The following is a 23,308-nucleotide window of genomic DNA, read 5'->3' as shown; positions in this document are numbered from 1 at the left end:
CTGCTGCACCCGCTGAGTTTCTCCAGCTTTTCTGTGTAACCTCCCACTACCTCTCTCCTCTTTCCCCCAAACACAAACGCAAGAACCAATGGCTAAGTTCCAGCTCACATTCATATTATACATTAAGGACTTTTAAAAAATCGGGATAGATATAATGTGAACTTCATTCAGATAATTAAAGTGAAGGTCTACCACTGGCATAACTTCTTACATCAATAATTTTGCATGGATGACATTTAATTTAGTTTATAGAGATACAGCGTGGAAAGGGGCCCATCAGCCCACCGAGTTTGCGCCGACCAACAATCATCCCATTCACCAGTTCTATCCTACACACTAGGGAAAATTTACAGAAGCTAATTAACCTACAAACCTGCACGTCTTTCCAACGTGCCGACATAAGTAACATAAAATTGAAACAATTTAGACTTTAAAACCAGTTTAAAAAATAAAAATAATAAAGGGAGACATTGGCCCCAAAAAAATGGTTTGGACCATACAATGTTTAACTAAGTCCATTAGGAATGTCTCAACATACAATATGAGCATCGAACTCCATGGATGTTTTATAATTCCGTTCATGTGCAGAAATGGTCATCTAAAATATTGTTGTAACTAGTATAGCTGGAGTTGCAAAACCAGAAAAGCTGCTACCAATGAAGATGGACTCAACCCCACAAATGTGGCATGAACTAGGTAGGGATAAACAAACAGTTCATGTAGTTGAACATAGGAATGTAGCTTCTGATTGGAAACCATTCAAATCCTAGAAACAAGGAACTGCAGGCATTGGCTTACAAAAGTAGACAAAGGGCTGGAGTTACTCAGTGGGGCAGCAGCATCTCTGGAGAACATGGATAGTTGATGTTTCGGGTAGGAGCCCTTCTTCAGACCTGAAGAAGGGTCCCAATCCAAAATGTCCACAATCCATGTGCTCCAGAAATGCTGTCTGACCGACAGTTACTCCAACACTTAGCCCCTTCTCATCCTAATCCTATACTGACTGAAGGTTTGAGCCTACCTGTTTTCATTGAAGAGCTCTGACCATTCAGAGGCAGGACAGATGCTCCCAGTGAAACAGTTGCTGCAGTGAAGATGAATCATCGCAATAGCAAGTAGTTTCCAGAGGGAAAAGAACACAATTGGTGTGTGCATTGTAAGAAGAGCCCTAATACTGGGTAACATTGACAACAAGCATGGAAAAGTCAATGATCTAGACAGCCTAATTAGAGGAGGTAACTCAACATTGGAAAGGAAATCCCAATGAAAAGTGAAGCAAATGTAATGGACACAACATGGAAAACGACATATGCAAAATATATAAAATTGCAGGAATAGATTATATTATTTAAAAAACTAGCTTAATTATTTAATATCTCTGTCATTTTATAAGGCTGTCGGATATTGAGAACATTTTACCGTTTAGATGTTTAAAATTCTTACCTTAGATTTTACCATTTTTGTTACATTTTCTTTTAATACTCCTTCAATTGCTGCAAGTTTGGTCGCAATCTGATTATTCAACTGACCAGATACAGGCTCCAAACATTTGGAAATAGCTTTAAAAAAAAAAAAGAAGAATTGTGAGTTAATGAATATGAAGAAATGAGCCAAAACCAAAGAGGCCAACGTCAGGCGACGCCGTGGTAGTTGGAGACTCCATTGTGAGAGGTACGAACAGGGTTTCTGCGGCAACAGACGGGGTTCGAGGATGGTGTGCTGCCTCCCTGGTGCCAGGATCCAGGATGTCACGGACAGAGTGTAGAAAATCCTCAAGGGCGAAGGTGAACAGCTGGAAGTGGTAGTGCATGTTGGCACAAATGATGTCGGAAAGAAGGAGATGAATATTCTGAAGCGTGACTTTAGAGAGCTCGGAAAAGTGCTGAAAAGCAGGACCTCCAGGGTGGTTATCTCCGGTTTGCTTCCAGTTCCTTGTGCTGGCGAGAGCAGGAACAGGGAGATACAGGACCTGAATGTGTGGCTGAGGAACTAATGCAGGGGGCAGGGATTTAGATTCTTAGACCACTGGGATCTGTTTTGGAGTAAGAGGGAACTGTACAAAAGGGACAGATTGCACCTTAACAGGTGGGGGACCAGCATTCTGGCAGGCAGGTTTGCCACTGCTACACAGGTGGTTTTAAACTAAATAGCTCACAAAGGGATAGGAGAGTATGGCCAAGTGTAATAGGGATCGATCTGAAAGGATAGATGCATAAGGAATTAAAAATATTGTATATGAATGTGCGAAGTATAAGAAGTAAAGTAGATGAGCTTGAGGCTCAGTTAGAGGTTGGTAGATATGACATTGTGGAGATTACTGAGACGTGGCTGCAGGAGGATCGGCATGGGAACAATATTCAGGGTTGTACATTCAATAGAAAGGGCAGGCAGGTGGGCAGAGGAGGGGGGGGGAGCTCTGCTGGTGAGGGATGGAATTCAGACCCTTGCGAGGGAAGACATACTGTTAATCTGGATTGAAAAGTCTACTTTGTATCATGAGCAGAAAATATACAAAATTAAGAGAATAAAATCAAGTAGTTTAAAATTAATTAAATTAAGTGATTCAGAAAAAGCCTCAGCAATAGCGGCCATTAAACTTTGACTAAATTATTCATCCAGTGACTGTATTTCTTATGTGTAGGAAGGAACTGCAGATGATGGTTAACACCACCAAGATAGACACAAGATGCTGTAGTAACCCAGCGGGTTGGATATACTTACACCAAGTGAAAACCCCAACTGTAACTGAAGTAATTAAATAACAGAAAATTAAGAAATACAGAGTTACTGGATAAAATAATTTAGTCAAAGTTTAAGTGAATTAAGACCATTGGCAGTGTCCTGATAAAATATTTTCAAATTCAATTGTACCTGCAAGAGCAGTGAGTGAGTGGCAAATGTATAAATCTACAATCAATAGGATGTCCCTATTGGAAGTAAAGTGGCAATTTGACCCTTGCTATTCAATTAGATCTTTTAACTGAAGAGTTATTTTCCTGCATTAACTCGGGTGTTATTCATATCTAAAGGAAGAACATTCATTCTTAAATACATTCAGCACTGAATCTCCATGGCTAGAGAATTCCAAAACTTCTGGATGAAAACATTTCTTCTCCTCTTTTTCCTGAATTGGTGACATTACAAACAAGATCCTTGATTCTAACAACTCCTGTTAGTTGAAGACCCACAAATTCTAATGGAAAACCAAAATCAATACGCTTTACATTACAAAAATAAATTTAAATTATTAATTTATCTCCCAAGAATACTAGACAATAGGAGCAGGAGAGGGCCACTTGTCCCTTCAAGACTCACTTGCCTTTCAATATAATCATGGATGAACTCAATTAGTTGTATTAAAAAAGTGATTATAAAAAAATTCTGAAGTACCTAGTGGAAAACCGCAGCAAAGTAATGCTCTAAAGCTGGGTTCTAAAGATCAATATTTGTGTGTAGGCAGCAAACTCCAGCACAAAGCTGTTTGAGACTAACATTTCGCCAGAAGATTCAGACATCAGGATATTTACTGGAATACATGCTAACAGTTTAACACACAATTGGCAGCATCTGCCAGCAGATTTTGTCCATTGACTCTTTCTCACTCTGTCCTTGCTGTGAACCATTTTCTGATTTCAGCATCTACTTTATTTTGCTCTTGTTGAATTACAAAATGCTTATTAAAAATGTGACTAAACTCTCTCCTACTTTAAGGTTCAGCAAAGCAGTTTTCACTGTGTACTTACATTGTGGTAGGCTTTTCTTCATCTCATCCCGAACAGTCTTTTCTATACGATTACTGATAGAATTTGCTAAAGTCTGAGATAGTTGATTAGACAACTGTTCCTGAAACTGCCCATTTCTTTCATGTCCTTCTGCCAAGACCCTGTCTGTTCGCCTCTCTAATGGTTAAAGTGTTAAGGCAAATTTTTAAAGATCACGTGGATTGTGAATGAAGAAAACCAGTAATTTTGCGTTTTTTTATCACTACATATATTTTACAGCTTATCAGGTACATGTCATTCAGCAAACAAGTATTTTTAATCAAACTGGAAAAAGGGATACAAATCTGTCGCTCAATGTACAAAATAGCAGCAATCAATACATAAAAAGCAGCACCTAAATGCCATCAGGGTATTAAAGATGCAAAGAAGGTGACATATGAGAAAAGGAAATTCACAAAAGATCTCAAATAATTAAGTAAGATCAAAGACATCAAACACAGCAATGCTCATAGGATTCATGACTATAGCTGAGGATGATATCAAAAGAGGCACCCGGCTGTGCTGCTCAAAAAACATATTAAAACAATCCAGAAAATGATCTAAGTAGTCCCCTTGGAATCTGTTATTTTTATTCTAGTTCCTGAACACTAATAATCCATTCACCAGACCATTTCTGAACTACCAAAATTGATCTCATGCACATCAATAATGTGATTTGCACATAATGTCTCCTCTTCTCATAGGCAGTCCCTTGAATTACAGATGATCCACTTGCACTCTGGTTTTGTGGGTTCTGAGATGGCTACTGAGTCCAATATGGGAACCGCAGCCTCCCTGCAGATGGTCAAGGAGATGGTACACAAAAATGCTGGAGAAACTCAGCGGGTGCAGCAGCATCTATGGAGCGAAGGAAATAGGCAATGTTTCGGGCCAAAACTCTTCTTCAGACTGATGGGGGGTGGCGGGGACTAAAGGAGATGCATGTTTTGTGGGGTGGCGCACTTCTACCACACTTACAAAGGCTACTGCGTTCCTGACACACTGATAAGGGACTCTCAATTCTATCCAAAAACACTCCTTCTCCATTATGAGCTGGCCATTTGGCAAAGGTTCCCAGTGGTCGGTGTGGATTTTACATTTCAAGGAAGTTTTGATTTTTTTTTTCCCCTGTGCACCTCGCATTCCCCTCCCATATGAAAGTTCAAAACAATATGCCTTGCATGTCCTTCTGTCAAGATCTTATCTGTTCACCTCTCCAAAGGTTCCCTGCAAACCGTGTGGCCAGCAAAATGTACCTACACATTGCTATGTATATGCACTTCTCCTTAGCACTGAAATCAAGACGTGCCTCTGGTTCTTCCAATCCCAGTCTAGAATAAAAATGTTGCCTCCTTTATTCCATCAAAACCATTCATCTTAAACATCATTACATCTAAATCTCTTGAATTTAAAAATAATAGTTACCGATAACTTCCTCAGCTTCAAGTAAAACACCTTGTTTTCCCCTTTTCTCTACATTACTAAAGTCCATCCTTGCTGGAAACAATTTAGGGAACTTGCTGTGCAACTACTACTTCAAGATCCAGCCATTATTTGGAAAATATGGTGCCAAAATTGAACAAAATCGACATCCAAAGTCCTGAAGTATTTTACTAACTATAGCTTTCATGTTTTGCGTTGTCTATACCTCTTATTATTAAACCTGAAGATCTTTTTGTCGAATAAAACTGTCCTACCATGTCCAAGGAATATGTATCCACTCCAGGCCTCACCTTCATATTTTTTCTATTCACTTTTGATTTCAACCAACTGATAAAGATTCCCGACCTGAAACGTCACCTATCCATATTCTCCAGAGGCGCTGCCTGACCTGCTGAGTTACTCCAGTACTTTGTGTCCTGCTTGTAAGTCTTCCTCTGATGCGCTACTGTTTAAGAGTGTCTAGCGATTATGAACCTTTAAACAGTTATAGGAGTCGTGCTGTTAAGATTAAATCCAGTTGAACTTCATAATGTAGTCAATCATATTGTGAGGTTCCAGTTTTCTACTACAACCAATATATTACATAATGGACAGAACCATTTAATCAGAGAAAGTATTTTTATAATACAGATGCACAACCTTTTATCCGGAGTTCCGGAAACCGAAAAACTCAGAAAACCGGCCATTTTTTCCAGGATGTCGTCTGCACACCAAAGCTCGCGTTTGGCGCCAAACTTGACCCGAAACGACCCACGGTCAACCCAGGTCTGTACTACTGTAGCGGCTGCCTCCTCCCCGGAGACTGGGGAGACACTTAAACATCTGTAAATCATTGCTTAAATGTTAGTCAGTTAGTTTGGAGGGCTTTTATGTGAAGGGGGGGTGAAGGGGTAAACTTTAATTCTTAGTCCCCTACCTGGTCGGAGAGGCGGGGAGCGGTCAATGCCTTACCGGGTCGCCGTGCAGTAAGCTCCGCAGCGCTGTGGCCGCCAACTCCCAGCTGGGGCTGCGGGCGTCCGGCCGCGGGCGGCGCTGGATTTGGAGCGCCTCGCAGCCAGGGGTAGAGTTGCCGGGGTCGGAGCTCCAACCGGCGCCGCCCGCGGCCGGACGGAGCCCCCAGCTCCGCGATGTTGGGAGTCGCCGACCAGGTAGGGGACTAAGAATCAAAGTTTCCCCCTTTACCCCCCACCACCACCACATAAAATCCCTCCAAACTAACTGACTAACATTTATGCAATGATTTACAATGATTCCCCGGTCTCCGGGGAGGAGGCAGCCACTCCAGACGTTTCAAGTCGCCCGCGCTACCTACCTAATCTACGCTAAAAATCTTCCATTCGGAAATCCGAAAATGTCCGAAATCCGACAAGTGTCTGGTCCCAAGGCTTTCGGATAAAAGGTTGTGCACCTGTAATAATAAATTTTATTGTCATTACACTTATGTGCAACGAGATTTGGTATGCAGCTTCCATCCAATGTCATAACTTAACCTAATAAAATTTAGATTTAGATACCCCGAGAAACACGATTTATAAAAAGAACAGTAAAACAGTCTAAAGTGCAAATGTGTCTGTGCGATGTGACCATCCGAGGGAGACAGTTCATGGGGGTGGGGGACACTCAGCAGGGCCGGTTCAGAGCAACTATTGCTCTGGGGATGAAGCTGTTCCTGAGTGGAGGTGCGGGTGTAGAAGGCCTTGTAATGTCTGCCGGAAGGGAGGAGTTCGAACATCTTAAAATAGATACTCACCTCATTGTACACATCAATACATAGAATACCAGTTATATTTCCTTTCCGTAGTTTCGTGCTTCTAAGCAGATAATATCCATCTCCATTAAGCTGAACATGGTATACGGTTACCACCCAATAGAATAAAAGGATACGCTCATGTTCTTGCTGTGTGACCATAATTCGCTCGACGTGACCCATGATCGAGCCCTGTACTGCATCCATGTGATCAGTGAGCCTCTGCACAAGTTCCAACTGATTCTGTCTCAATTCACAGAGCTCCCTCTGTTGACTGCGTATTAGACACAGCAACTCTTCATGTTGGTTTGTGTTGAACTGTTGCTAGGGGAATAAAATTCATCTTTTAAGGATGTTTTAATAAAGTTGAATTTAGACACGGATTAAATTACATGCAATGATCCGAGGTTCTCAACTTCTGACATGAATGCAATTATTTTGCACAGAGGGAACAACTGTTTTTCGGCTTTATGGGGCTTTTGGGGATGGTGGGGGAGGAAGGGACCAGACCAAGAATGATGGCTTTGCTCCTTCAATGCTCTATGAGAAACTAATCTTTGAAGACCAGCAATAGAGCAATCAGCGGGTCTCCGCTTACAAGAGTCATTTCAAAATTTCATTCAATTCATATTAAATTGGCCAGGTATTTAAAAGTAAATGTAAATCAATAAGAAGAAAGAAACACAACGCATGCCTATATTTTGCAGAAAGGTCAGAAGCCATTCTCCCCTGACCTTTACTGATTTTTACAAACCTTTGCAAATTAATCACAAGATCAACACAATCTTGAGACAATCATTAATAGACATTAGATCTTTGACATTACCATGTAATCCCTAATGGCCAATTTCTAATTCTGTGAGAGGAAAATCTGCATCTAATAATATAGATCAAAATTTGATTTCAAATTTCTGTTTGGTCAGATTCTTATGTACATATTTAGTAGTTTATGCTTATTTTCACTTTGGTCTCGTGGTACTCTTGAGAGTACGACAGAAACTATGCATTGTGGAAAATGGCAATATTAATGAAAGCATCAATTTGAGGCATAATCTCTTCAAAATAACTACATTTTTTTAAATTATTTTCCCCATGGATTTATTTAACTTCACAAATTCACTCACTCTGAAATCTTATAACTGAATATTCTGTAACACCCAGCCATGAGTGGAAATAAAAGAATAGCATTTAAACATTTCAGACCTTTATATATGACTAAAACGTAACAGGTGAATGGTCAAGCAGCACAAAATGGAATTTAGTTAACTTCTACATTCTCTGCTATCCTTGTGAAAATAGGTATGGACCAAACAGATGTAAAAGAAAATTGCCAGGTTTTTGCAAAATACAGACCAAACTGTTTACCTCTTTGTACAAATGCAGTTATTTTAATCACACAATTCCCCATTTACATTATTTTTAATTATTGGTTTATTTATTTTAAGTGAATTCCGGGGCTCATGTTGTCGAACTCCCCGTGGTGAGCCCTGTCAACTGAGTTTAGTCAGGCGAACTACAACAAACAGAGACAGCAGCAAAAATAGTGCAACCGCAGTCGCCGCAGCTTGCAGCCCTAATGCTCCCTTCAACTCCCCCTCCCAGTCCGAATCCGACCTTTCTGTCCAGGGCCTCCTCCATGGCCGGAGTGAGGCCCACCGCAGATTGGAGGAACAGCACCTCATATTTCATTTGGCTAGTTTACACCCCAGCGGTATGAACATTGGCTTCTCCAATTTCAGGTAGTCCTTGCTTTCTCCCTCCTTCCCCTCCTATTCCCAGCTCTCCCACAGCATACCGTCTCTGCCTCTTCCTTTCTTTTTCCCGCCCCCCCATCATTTAAAATGGTTGAAAATAATTTGCAAGTACCAACCTGTTGTTCTGACCGTGGGGATTGTGTGGTCTCCCTGAACAAAAGGGGGAAAAAAGAAATTTTAAAAATCACATTTAAAATTTAAAGCTGTAACTATACATTAAAAAATAGCAGTCTACTAAGGTAGGCAATCTGCACCAAACTGTAAGCAGTAGAGATGATCATATTAATCAACAGCTGCACAAGAGTGAGTTTTAGTGGATAGTTATCAGAAAAGGGAACAATGGCTGACTTTCTCTAATTTAGGGGCCTGTCCGACCTAGGTGATTTTTTAGGCGACTACAGGCGATAATTTGTTGAAAAATATCCGGCGACTGGTGGCGACACTTTGGGTTCGTCGTAAGTGCTGTCGTAGGTTGTCGCCCGGTTAACGTAGGTTGGTGCCAGGTGACGTAGGTTGGTGCCGGTGCTGACTTCAGTGAATTCCATTGTCCTAGTCGCTGGCAGTCTCCTAAAAATTCGCCTATGTGGGACAGGCCCATTAAGGACACTGAAATCAGTTCTGTATCTTATCCATATTTAAGATTAATTTAGTTCTCTAAACACAAGAGCTGTTACGCAATTCAACTGCATCATGAGAGTAATCAAATTTACTTTGTATCTCATTTCCAAATTTTGCTACATTAAATAAAAAAATGTTTTAAAAGTCCGCAGTACAATGAATCAATGTTGAACTTCAATACTTTTTTGAGAGGCTGTATTTTTTGGCTTAGTCATAGTTCACAATGAATTACGACCAGTTGAAGATTTAGCATTTAGAGTCAGTGAGTCATGCAGCACGAAACCAGGCTCTTTGGCCCAACTTGCCCATGACGACCAAGATGCCCCATCTACATGAGTTCCACCTACCTGTGTTTGATCCGTTTCCCTAAACCTTTCCTATCCATGTAACTGCCTGAATGTCTTTTAAAAGTTGTTATAGTATCTGCCTCTACCACCTCCTCTGGAAGTTGGTTCTATTTACCCACCATCGTGTGTGTGAAAAAATTGCCCCTGGGGTTCCTATTAAATCTTTACCCTCTCACCTGAAACCGATGTCCTCTGGTTCCTGATTCCTCTACTCTGGATAAAAGACTCAATGCATTCTATTCCCCTAATTATTGTATATACCTCTACAAGGTCACCCCTCTGTCTCCTGCACTCCAAAGAATAAACTCCTCGCCTGCCCAACCTCTCCCTATAACTCAGGCCCTCAAGTCCTGGCAACATCCTTGTATAATATCTCAACCCTCTTTCCAGTTTAATGGCATCCTTCCTATAGCAGGGTGACCAAAACAGAACACTATACTCCAAATGCAGCCTCGTACAATTGTAACATAACATCCCAACTTCTACACTCAATACCCTGACTGAAGGCGTCCAATGTACCAGAACCCTCTTTGACCACCCCATCCACCCCGTGACACCATTTTCAGGGAAATGTTTCCTCCAAAACACTATGGTAACTGTGCTTCATAATACTTCCATACTAATCTATATAATTCAATATCTAAAGTATGAAATTACAAAAACATCTTGATCAAATCTGAAGTAATTAACTTTGAATAATTTGTAGATAGGTGTAGACTTCCACTAACTAAACTAAATCAAATGTCAAACAAATTGTGTTTCCTCCACTAACTTGAATGCAAGATTATTTTTTTTTTATCAAGCATTAACATTAAATTGACATCATAGTTTTACAAGTAGATAAAGAGCTCTCCTGCACGAGATGAAAACATGCTCGGAATGTTAAAAACAGAGTTCAAACTTAAACAAAACAATTGCCAAGATATGACACAGAATTCATCCAAAAGCCCTCGCCCCCATCAGACAAGAACATCCGACATTCATAAAAGGAAAATCATCTTCCTTTGAAGAAACAATAAATTGTGGAAGGCAGAAAGCATAGCGTTTAACTTAAAAGCAAACTATCTTGCTTTCATTGATAAAAATTGCCAGACAATTGTCCACAAAATGAGTAGTTAAAAATGGCATCCTGTCTAAGTAATAGCCTTTATAATACTTTGATAGTTTTTAACTAGTTATTGTCCACTAAATTACTTGTATTTGGACGTGGAAAGTGTTTTAATTCAGACACCCTTCACCATTCAACAACGCACCGAGACTGACTATATTCTGATTTTGGATATAGTAATCCAAATTATTTTAAAAAAATTAAAAGATAAACCAGTTCAAACCAATATATAATCATATTACCTGCACCAACAAGTTGCAACATGTGTTCCTTACACTGGCATTGTAAATAAGTAAATAAAAGATTTATACCCATCTTCCTTTTTGCTTTTTCTCTTCAATTTGGGAGAGGATCGTGGAGATAGTTTTGATTTCCAGTCTTTAACTGGAAGTCGATGCGAAGCAGACTTTGAACCAAAGCTGCATGTTGTGGAAGCAAGACTTGCAACTTCTTCATCATGATCACTATATGAACAAAACAAAAGGAATATACTTTCAGAATATTTTATTCTCTTAAAAATGAGGGCAGTTCATTTTAATAGCTTATTTATTTCTGCCAATTTTATTCTGTAATGACAACCAGCAGACAGAAAGTTTCCATGAGACATCTTAGTACGCAGTTGATATAATTTGCAAGAGTTCCTATCGCAATTTCACCATTTTGGTAAACCTTAGCTAGAAAACCCATCTCACTATCACTCCTTTATACTTACCCGTTTGTTTTCCTAGTCAAGCATTTCTTTGCTCCAATTTTATCTTGCTAACACACATTTAAACTGAAATGACGAATGAGCAAAACTGGATTTGAGCCAATTCTTATTATGAAGTAGAGATTTTTACTCATCTAGTTCAACATATAATTGTAATCAGCTGCTTGGAACTCTGCATTACCTCTGTTCAGCACTGGCATCCTGACTGTCATGCTGGTGTAGTTGGTATGGATGCCGATGGAAGGTGGAATTCTTGTGTTTCTCTTGCATGTCCTCTCTGGAGCTTAAAAATAAAAGATTGATATAAAACGTTTGGAAAGATAGATATATGCATGAATGTCATCTAGAGGCATCAGTTTGAATCCACACAAACAATTCCTGGAAGATAGGCCTGCTAAAATCTTGGAAATAACATGTAGGTCGTTTCAGTTAAATAACATTAATCAGAACTGTATATTTGGATTATAAAGTCTAATTTATTTATTATACTAACTACAAAGGATATGAAATTGTTCTTGACATTGAAGAATTTAAAACATCTTTCCTTATATTGTAGATTGATAATCGGTCATATGATCTGGTCCAAAGTTAGATTAGTCTGCTGAAATGATTTGAATTAAGATTTGAAAACTTTCACTTGCCACTTGAGAAATAATGTTGAAACAAAAATAATTGCAGGAAGATACCAATGAATTTATAGTGAAAGAAGCCACCCCTTTATCCAGAAACGAATGACTTCCACATCCTATCACAGTATCTGTAGAGAACATTGACAGGCGATGTTTTGGGTTAGGACCAGTCTTCAGATTGATTGGGGGTGGGGGGGAGGGGGAGGGAAGAGAGAAAGCAGGAAGAGAGGAAGAAGCAGGACAAAGCTGCTTTACTTGCTTTCAATCCAGGATAAAATAAAATATTGCCAAGACTATTACATTTGAAGGAAACAGCAAAGCAAAAGTAGAATTTACTGAGGTAGATAAGATTTTACGCATCAACTACCATTAAAATAAAATGCATCTTCGGCTTTCAAAATTTCTATACTGGTCAATATTGCCCAAAAAAACCCACCCCACTGTAGAGTTGAGAGGCCAGGGGATTGAAGGCAAAAGTTTGTGGAGAAAACAAGTGGCGTACAAGAGATCACCCAGCTAATGAACTAAATCATAGCAAGACCAGGTTGGGGCCGTTCACCATCACAACCACCTGAGTGCCTACTGCTTTCAAAGCCTTTCTTCCAAGGAATGTTGTATATCACAGACAAATGAATGTGCAAGGAAGTATGCAAAAGGCAAGGAGCAAATATAATGACCTGAACACAGTAGGTGGAATTATCTTTTTAAACAAATAGCCAACATATGAAATGATTTACTGAGATATATTATAACATTTCTGACAGTACCTCTCGTTGATACTGTTACGAGTTTCGCGAGTAATGTCGGGTGCTGCCGGCCAAGGTTGGCTGGCGACATTGTCCCCTGCGGCGTTATCCTGAGACAAGACAGATTCCAATAATGATGGAGTGCTCAGCCGTTCCACTTCCTTCTGAGGCATATCTAATGAGTGATGACTATGTTCTGAGTTAGGCCTACTTCTTGGAGATAACAGATGCAGGGCTGAAGCTGCAGAGACCATGCTATCCATGTGATGGTTAGACTCCAAAACGTCACTGGGTAAAACAGAACCCGCAAATGCACGCTGAAGGGTCTCTGAGGCTATTTCTGGAATGTCCTGAGACATTGCTGTGGATGCAGAAGAGATCACATCAGGGGAACGTTCCCGTGTTGGTGAACTTTGAGGCACACAAAGGGGATCCACAGGCTGAAGCTCCAAAGGTAGTAACGAGTTAGCACCAGGAACCTAATAGAAAAGCAAACCAAGTTAGAATCATAATAGAGGGAGCAATTCAACTCATCATATCTAAATTCAGAATAATATTACACTTGAATATCAACTGAAAATTTGATCTGAATTAATTCTACTGTATGAAGTACATACAGACCAGTTCCACCAATACTGGAAAAACAAAATGTAAACTTGATATCACCATAAAGTAGATGTTCTATAGAATTTATATATATTCATAAAATAATTTAAAAAGGCACAAAAGTGCTAGAGTAAATCAGGTCATCAGTCACCTGCTGCCTGACCTGCTGAGTTACTCCAGCACTTTGTGAACTTTTTTTAAAAAGAGCATGTCTTGCTCATAAAATTAGTAACATGCACATTAAGCCTTTAACTTAGAAAGCACAAGAGGAGTAATGTAGTAAGGACATGAAAATTGGACGGGAAAATGCGGTTGATTTAAATTATTATATCCTTTCGTTGTTGTCTCAAGTTGTGTTTCACAAATATTCTGCCCATTATCCAAATGGCATGTTACCTTTATAATGGAAAATCAACACCAAGGTTTTAAAGATCGCTCCTTTTCTAATGTACATACCTGAAGAGGTTTTGAAGGAAGCTGGTCAGAAAGTCCTGGGATAAGCTGTACAGAATTGCTTCTGGGACTAGCTTGGACACTGTTGCCTGTGCTACCACTGAGAGACACATTCTCTAATGTCACCTTTGGACTTAGGCACAAATCTTCCGCAGGTCTAAAGAAAGAAATTGCACAAGGCAACAAAGCATTAGATTCGGAGAAGCAATTCCATCAATCTTTAAAATAATCCACAACCCTAAATTTCAAATTAATATCATGCACAACTAATGATGTTTCAACGATACTGATATGTAATAGATGCTGTATTTTTCTGATTTTCTCAGGTTTCACATTCATAAACAATCAGTACAAAAGCTATTCAAGCAAGTCATATAAATCATGCAGAAGCAAAAATATTATTAATAAGCACTCATTAGCTTATGAAAACATCTAGAAATATTGAGCATCTGCAAAGTCTAGCCATACAAAAATCAAAAGATAAATCATATTTCCCTATGATTTTAAATTCTTAAACCACCATATGCATTAACTTCATGAGCTTGTATGATCCATGAATACAAAAATTATTTTGTTTTTAAATTAACCATAACATTATTTTTGAAATGTCAAAGCTTTTGCATCAGCGGCCTGTATTGATTACTAGAGTATATGGTTTACACAAGTTCATGAAGCTGAACAAATATTAATCTGCAGTCCTCTGCATGAACCACCGCCTTCATTCTCTTCAAACAAGATTTTCAATTTACAAATTAAGTCAAAACAACACCTCCAAAACCCATGACCTCTGGTGAGGACAAGGATCCCCAAATGCAGGTTATCTAATTCACAGACTATTTGGACTTGAAAATATATCGCCATTCCTTGAACACTGCTGGATCTAAATGCACTATCCAACAACATTACGACAGTACCACCACCAGGACTCCAGCAATTCAAAATCGCAGTGGACTAACTACTTAAAGGGCAATTAGGAAAGCACAATAAAATAAAATATACGTTATACAGTAAAGGCCCTGGCACCAAACTGAGTAGGACGACCAAATACCTAAGCCTTGCAGCATCAGTTCAGAGTTAAGATAGCCCTTGAGACTCAATGTTTACTGTGCCTCCTTCAATTGATAAAATTGTACTATGTGTTAAGTATCACAGAGGCAGTACTTATTGAAGCAAGAGCACAGTAGGCAGCTGGGTGGGAATTTTAACGTACATTTGTTTTCTCAATAAAAAGGCAAAAACAGAAGCAGACCCTCATCTGTATGGTTTGTCAAAGGAACAATACTTTTGCCATCTACGGCAGGAGTCATAGAATATGGGTGTACAGTAGTTATCATAATCAAGCAGAAATCCAGAAGTCACAAGTTCAGATCTTAGTTAAAAGTCATTTCAATTAATTAATTTGTGGCAAGTGTAGAAATAAAGTTGCATTCTTCTGCAGCAATCAGAAACTACTCAAACATCCTCAGGGAAATGCTGGAACCACTGGTCAAGCTGCCATCTTTTGCTCTAGAATTTCCCAGCCAGGGATCCACAAACTTGGCTTCATTGATGGGACGACAGTGAAGATAGTCAATAGATTCCAGTTCCTGGACATATCTCTGAAGCATTTCGTTGTCTCTGTACTGTACACTGACAATGACAATTAAAATTGAATCTGAATCTGAAGATCTGTCGTGGGCCCAGCACATCAATGCAATCACAAAGAAAGCTCATAACGCTTCTAATTCTTTGGAAGATTGAGTAGATTCGGCATGTCAACGAATACTCTATTGAACTTGTACAAGTGCATACGAACTAGTTACATCATAACGTGGTTCGGAAATTCAAACTCCCAAGAAACTAGCGAGACTATGTATAGAGTGTGGTAGACATTGTCTGGTCCATCACAGGTACTGAGGCAATTTATCTGTGTTATTGCATTATGTGCCTGTTAAAGCAAAAATGTAATTGTTCTGCAGATGTAATTGTTCTGTTGTCAGGACACATAACAATTAAACACCCTTGTCTCTCTTGATTTTTTAAATTCCAGTCTTAAAATTCATGATTGACTCCTGAGACCTGCAATTATTCAGAAAGTTACTGAAAAGAACTACTATAATGAACATTTCCAAATAATTAAGATGAGAAAAAAATAAATTGCCACCATTAGCCATGCATAGATGGTCTTTCCAAAAATGTCATAACTGCTTAGAACAACTTTAATTTCTTCAAGCTGTTTTGCCTCGTTGGAAATACCGCAAACCAGAAACATAACTGAACCATCCTCTCAACAGTTAGAGTGTGGTCCTGAACCCCCCCCCCCCCCCCAATCTATCTCATTGGAGATCTTTGAACTATCTTTACTAGGACTTTATCTTGCACTAAATGTTACACTCTTTATCCTGCATGTACACAATGGACAGCTTGATTGCAATCACGCACAGTCTCTTCTATGACTGGATGGCACGCAAGAAAAAAGATTTAAACATGACAATAATAAACCAAACAATAAACTAAACAACATGTGCTATGGACTAGCCCTTCCGACTATAATAAATCATTTCCCAAAAGGCACTCTAAAATAAGGGCTAATTACGGTTTTATTTGCATATTCTTATCAGATATCTACTGTAATGGTTAAGGATAAAGTCTGTGCTGGTCCATGCAACTTAAAACATTGCCCAATTTACTTATTCACATAATCAAAAAGCGCTTCCTAAATTGCCACCACATCCAAAATAGTTTTTAGTATTTTCTGCCCACATTTTGGCATGATGTCAAGCATGGTCTATTTGTCCAATATGACTTTTATGACTTGTCCAACATAGCATTTAATGGTGAGCAAGAAATAGAAACGTGAGAAGCCAGAAAAGACCAGTTCAACCTTTAATCATGTTAACATTTTATAATTAAAATTGTTGAAATTAATATTTTTTATAATTAATTGTTGAAATCCTAGTGCTCAAATGATATTTGAAATTATACTGATATATTTGTGCCGCTAATGAAAATCGCCTACCTTGATGCTCCTGTCTCATTAGCAGAACTTGTACTCAAACCAGTCACTGCAGTCAAAGTGCTTACGCTACTTCCTGGTGACACAGAAATCTGTCAATATTAAAACATTTGGTATATCAGCAAGAAACGCCATGGGAAGTCACTAAATGAAAACATTTGTAATTAATTGGCTGGTATACCTTTGCCATTAAAACAATATTTACATTTTGCACGTTAAAGACAGAGTTCATGACAACAAAATCCAACACAGATCAATTAAAAGCACACTAGAAAGTCTGACTGGTAGCAGCTGACGCCTGAGGAATTATTTCAAATGAAAAATATTTCAGCACACAGGAATAACTTTATCCGCAGTAACTTGGTCATCAAAAGGAAGCATAAGAGCAGGGTTCGGCAACCTACGGCCCCCATGCCGAATGCGGCACGTAATCCAAAATCACCTGGCCCGCAGTTTTTTTCCCCCCAGTCATCCGGCCCGCCGCCTCCCTTCTCCTCTGGTACCTCCAGGGCCCGAGGCGCCCAGGTGTGGTGACTCAAGGAGGCTTGTGCTAGCGGCCGCAATTGCGGAGCCGGCGAGCGGCCGAGCTCTGGCTGTACCGCATCCTGCACAAAGCCGCCGCACAGCAGCGCACCTTCTGTGTCTGGGCTTCACTGTCTGGATCGGGGTTGTCAATTGGCCGGGAATGAGTGAGTGACTGAGTATTTGAGCCACCTCCTTCAGGACAGAGCCAAGGCAATGGACCATAGGTACACCATGTTCGTGAGCGCCCATAACTAGGGACCTGTGTTCCGGGTGGCGTCCTCGAAGGGGCAGGATCTATGTCAACACGTGATTTGATGCCTGCCATCCGGGGCGGGATCTATGTGAACACGTGGTAGATGTCGCCCGCCACCCGCTCACAGACATGCCATCGGCCCCTATGCAGAACAAGGTTGCCGACACCTGCACTAGAGGCTGAAGATGTTGGAATCTGCCAGCGGCTCTCAAAGTGAGGACTGGATTAACTTACAATTCTGTGTAGGAAGGAACTGCAGACACTGGTTTAAATTGAAAGTAGACACAAAATGCTGGAGTAACTCAGCGGGACAGGCAGCATCTCTGGAGAGAAGAAATGGATGATGTTTCGTTTCGAGACCCTTCTTCAGAATTACTCCAACATTTTGTGTCTACCTTAGCTTACAATTCTTCCAGCTCTGAGACCCAGTAAATCCAACTAAAATAAGAATTTGCTAAAGATCTAATTTAAAATCAGTTCTCCAGTTTGCTTGCCTCAACTCTATACTTGATACTTTCCAAGTTCACAAGTCTTGTTCAAAATTTATTTGGAATGAATGGTCCAGGAATTCATGAGTTTATACAAGAGCAACCATGTATATAGGCCTCTGGTATTGGAGGTCAAGATACATTGATTATTTTGACACCTTGTCTTCTGTCTTGTGCTTTGTTACTGACAGCCATGGATACAACATAAACCACTACTTGAGGGCCACTCACATAGTGGTGTAAGACCTCTATGTTGCATCCATGGTTGACAGTAGTACAGCACAAGGCAGAAGACAAGGTGTCAAATTCCTGAACAGATATACTTCATTAACAAAAAGCAAAATTTGACCATTAAAATTATAATCAAATTGTAGGAACAAACATTAATCTCACTTGTTGCAACGAAGCGCTCGGAGTCATGAAGGCATCTGGAGTCATTAACTTTGGTTTCACATCATTGGCAACAGAAAGAAAATCTGCAGGTGCTGGAAGATCAACTATACGTCGCAGATCATGTTGAGAACCTCGACCAGAGCCTTTATCAGACGATGCACCTTCAATGCTCACATCAGTTAGATGGTCTGGAAATGCTACAAAACAAGTAAAAAATAATGAAAAATTATTTTCATACTGAAAACAATAGGACTGCCCCGAGAGAGAAAATATTAACCACTTTATTGGACGGTTAAGTGCTAGGATTTGAATCCACAACTTTGATCCTTAATAATTAATGATTGAAATCATAGTACAGCATTTCATCACTGGTAATGAAAGGGATGCCTTGTATCTCACCAAATAAATTACATGATGATATGCTAAGTTTCAGCATATTATGTTCATTTTTACTGCACACAAGACATTGAACTCAACAGAGAACAAACCATGTAGATAAAGAATGAGTATGTTCAAGCACAAGGCTAAAATGAAAATTATACCTTTCATCAGATATTAAGAAACCAGCCCAATAATCTTAAATGAAGTGTCAATACTGCTGTATTACAAGTACCATATGCACAACAGCTTCCAATTTCATTTTTATTTTATCTGATTCAGTAAATTTTTAATCTTGACGTTCTGCACAAATAATTGAATATTTACATTTGTTTTTATCAAATAAAGATTATACTAAGAATTGTTAGCCCTAGTAACTTTTAGAACCAGGTGCCAAAAAAATACTAAGGAGCAGCTTAAAGGTGCACCTTATATTTTTCAACATTGAGAACAGAATACACAACAGACTTTAACTCAAATATTTTAAACAGTGCAATGTCAGTCATTTCATTCAGATGTTGGACATGCTTGCACTCCTCAGATTTCCAGACTTCAAATATTAAAATGAAGTGCAAAAGAAATATTTTGCTAGTGAATTTTTATAAATGTCCTGATGGAATGTCAAGTGACAGATCAACGTATAACTTACTGAAATCTTCATTGGAAATAGCAGAGGGCATTATCATAGATTCTTCTGCATTCTGATGTGGTTGGAAATAAATTTGCACATCTTGAAGTGTTCTGAAACCAAACAAATGGTCAGAACATGTGACAGGCAGTGAAACAATTTGTAAACCCGCCATCAGCATCTAATGTCTCTTAATGATATTTGTAACTAAATTATAATAATTAAAGTTGTCCTCTCGGCATACTTCACACCTTGTACAACAATGGAACTGACAAATGCGAGTCGAAGTAAAATCCAAAACTGCATCTCCAGCAAATGGAATATTCTGATATCGTCTTCAATCCAAACGTGTTTGTCTCTGCCCACCCTGACATGTCATAGAATGCTAGTGTGGAAACAGGCACTTCGGCCCAACTTGCCCACACCAGCCAACATGTCCCAGCTACACTAGTCCCACCTGCCTACGTTTGGTCCATATCCCTCCAAACCTGTCCTATCCATGTATATTAAGTATTTTGAAACATTACCACAAAGCTTCTAAAGCATTCAAAATACTACCTAAAACTAAAATATTAATTTTAAAAGGAACTGAGCATGCAAAACCACTCGATCACCTCATTTTTTGGTTAATTTCATTCAATGCAATTCATTACAGAAGTAAAAGATATTTAATACTGGCACAGTGACTAAAACAAGTCTAGAAACGATAATGGCAAATAGGAACCTCAATTTAAAAAAAAGATCAAGTAACGATCTTTCAAGAGTTCACATTTCCCTTTCGGCCAAATACTTTTCAACACGATCACTAATCAAACACATCTCATTGTCATCATATTTAAACCAGACATCCATTCCACTAAATTGTCAGAATGCCACTTCCCAATTATTTAGAATTGGGAATTCTTAATTGAAAGGTGATATGTTTATATTATAACAGTTAAAAAAAAAAAAAAAAAAAAAAAAAAAATGCCTTGATAGTGGAAATTATCTCTGGATTCAATCAGATCTAGATAAGTGAATCTACTTCTACTCTGAAACATGGCACCCGGCCATTATAAAAAGATAATGCACCTAATTTATATTCTTACGTACTAGGGGGAAAAAATCCCATGGCACGAAGAAAAACTGGCACTATTGAAAAAATTGATGCTACTTTCAAATGATTGTGGGGCAATTTGGATTACAAAGAACAGGGACAACGGTAAGTAGAAACGTACTTTCCTAGTCATGAGTGATCAACCACTACAGAACAGAAAAATAAAGAGACTTTGTACAGGGTTGCAAATCATTTTAAAAAGTGTATGCGACAATGGAATAGGCTGCCAGTTTTGTGATTATCTCCAAATCTCAGCGATACATTTAGAGAAACCTTGACTTTGTCACTTACTTGGTGTGTACACAGTACAATTTTATCTGTACGACTGAAGTTTCAACAGGGCCAGGATTTCCTTCTGCCAAGCCAAAAAAAAGGAACACATGAAGAACATGTCCTTTTCATACATTTTCCTCACATTAAGACCACCCGCTACATGCACTTTGTTCAAATGCTTTATCTTTAAACCCAGATTTTAAATTTGGAAAAAAACAATGCTCGAGGCATTATTTGCCCATATACCATAGTTATTGCTTTGGCAAATACATCAAACAGAAGTGAAGCAAAACTCAGATCAACTAATATTAAAAAAGCCAGGTCAGTAGAGTGAAAAAATCTGTAATGTATCAGACACGTAAAAGAAAATCACTGAAGTCCCAAACTATAATATCACAGATTTTATTTTTAATAGAAAAGGTCAATTTTATAAAATCTACAATGATGGGTGAATGGCAGCAGCTCGTAACAGCATAGCAGTGCTCGGAACTTGCAAACATTCAAAAATGGCCAAGGAAGATTTTGCTAAAGCGTTTCTGATCATGCATCCACTTTGACATAACAAAAACAAATACAAACAAATAGACTCTCTGAAACCTGCTTTGCCATTCAACACGACCCTTCATCTTCTTCAACTTGTCAGTCCCCACTATCTCTATATCTTTTGAGTGGCATTTACATGAATAAAATTATTTTTCATTCAGTAGATTTGAGTAATTTCACAACTTTGGTGAGAACCACTGATTGATTCATTAATACTGAGGTATGATTTTCTAAGCACATTCAAACATCAAGGTGGCAGCCTTTTCAGGAAAAGATTTGTACACATTGAAGAGTAAAATTTAGACTGATCAAAAATTTGAAGCTGAAATACATCCCAATCCAACCATCAGCTGTTTTTTTTTATATTACTGATAATACATTAGGGGGCAACATGGTGGTGCAGCGGTAGAGTTGCTGCCTTAAAGCGCCAGAGACCCGGGTTTGATCCTAACTATGGGTGCAGTCTGTACAGAGTTTGTACGTTCTCCCGGTGACCTGCGTGGGGTTTTTCTGGGAGCTCCTCCCACACTCCAAACATGTACAGGTTTGTAGGTTAATTGGCTTGGTAAAGTTGCAAAGTTGCACTGTCCCAAGCATATAGGATAGTGTTATTGTTCGGGGATCGCTAGTCGGCGCGGACTCGGTGGGCCGAAAGGCCTGTTACCACATTGTATCTCTAAACAAAACAGAACATGACTCAAAAAGAAAATGCATTGTACAATATGCCATTAATTGTTGGCTGACCTGTACTTAAAGTTTCACTGTCTTCCTCAGCGGGTAGAACCTCTGTGTGCCTGGGCCGACATCTGCTGACATCCTGAATGCCGAAACTGAGCACTGGGTGGGTAAGCAAAAACTCGGATATGGAGACAAAGTGGGCTTTGCCATCATCCTGGTTCTGATGTAGCTCCATCACGTACAACACCTACAGCAATTAAATAACAATTGAATACGAGTTGAACAGCATGGCATAAGGAACTTAGTATATCAAAAATATATTAAGGAAACCTATACTCATTAACACCCATTTGGATCCAAAATAGGCAAAAAACATTCAAGGAGCTCAAAAATAGAGGAGCAACAACAAATACGAATAGTTTAACTGGAAACAAAAAGCAAGTTTTTAAAAAGGCAAATAGTTTTATAGAGAGTGCCAAAGAAACAAATACAAAGGAGGGCTGCAGAGTGATTATAAAAACAGCAATTGTTGGAATCGTGACCATAACACAAAGTGCTGGAGGAACTCAACAGCATCTGTGGAGGAAAGAGACAATGTCTCAGATCAGGACATTATTCAGACAAAATGGAGGATTATATTGGAAGGACTGAGGGCTCATTCCAGCAAGCACAGTTGTTAAGGTTTTAGATGTTACAAGGGATCAAAGCTTCAAGGGGGTTTGTAAATAATTTAGATGTTGTTACTGTGGGAGACCAATTGATCTAACAGAAACCAACAATGGACAATGAGAGTTGGATTTGCTAATAAACAGTATATTGGTGAAATATATATCAAGACAAATCGAAACAGGAACTTCTTTGGAAATCAATGAGGAAAACATCATAGAACAGCAGTTCACTGACCTATAATTTCCTCAATTACATCTTTTAAATAAATGAACAAGAAAGACTGGATATTCCTGTATTTCAACAGAAGTGTAATAGAGGCAAGATAGAGAAAAACAAAATGTAGGTGGAAGATTTTTAGTGACATATAAAAGTATGGTTTGTGGCATAACTCGGGTTCATGAGGTTTATTCAGAATATGTACCACCAGATTCGATGCGGGCTGGCAACCCATGAGCAGGAGATTGGAAT

The 23,308-nt window shown here is 39.1% G+C and overlaps 1 protein-coding gene across 2 annotated transcripts in view; it reads right to left on the bottom strand.

Moving 5' to 3' along the window:
• The window catches only part of edc4 (enhancer of mRNA decapping 4), a 62,714-nt gene that overhangs the window by 13,249 nt on the left and 26,157 nt on the right, over positions 1–23,308 (bottom strand). Inside the window, exons 12-24 of one of the 2 annotated variants that reach the window (XM_055648490.1) lie at positions 22,238–22,418; positions 20,969–21,032; positions 19,603–19,694; positions 18,576–18,772; positions 16,920–17,008; positions 13,925–14,078; positions 12,884–13,341; positions 11,669–11,764; positions 11,090–11,242; positions 8,822–8,855; positions 7,089–7,275; positions 3,744–3,899; positions 1,444–1,559 (exon numbers count right to left, since the gene is read on the bottom strand). In XM_055648490.1, coding sequence (XP_055504465.1) covers positions 1,444–1,559; positions 3,744–3,899; positions 7,089–7,275; positions 8,822–8,855; positions 11,090–11,242; positions 11,669–11,764; positions 12,884–13,341; positions 13,925–14,078; positions 16,920–17,008; positions 18,576–18,772; positions 19,603–19,694; positions 20,969–21,032; positions 22,238–22,418 — 1,977 coding nt within the window. Of the gene's footprint in view, positions 1–1,443; positions 1,560–3,743; positions 3,900–7,088; positions 7,276–8,821; positions 8,856–11,089; positions 11,243–11,668; positions 11,771–12,883; positions 13,342–13,924; positions 14,079–16,919; positions 17,009–18,575; positions 18,773–19,602; positions 19,695–20,968; positions 21,033–22,237; positions 22,419–23,308 lie in introns of both variants that reach the window. The other variant, XM_055648489.1, reaches the window with a different exon arrangement.

This window comes from Leucoraja erinacea, chromosome 17 (assembly GCF_028641065.1).
Source record: "Leucoraja erinacea ecotype New England chromosome 17, Leri_hhj_1, whole genome shotgun sequence".
Lineage (NCBI taxonomy): Eukaryota > Metazoa > Chordata > Chondrichthyes > Rajiformes > Rajidae > Leucoraja > Leucoraja erinaceus.
Note: the sequence above shows the minus strand (reverse complement) of the source record. Positions and strands in the feature narration are given on the sequence as shown.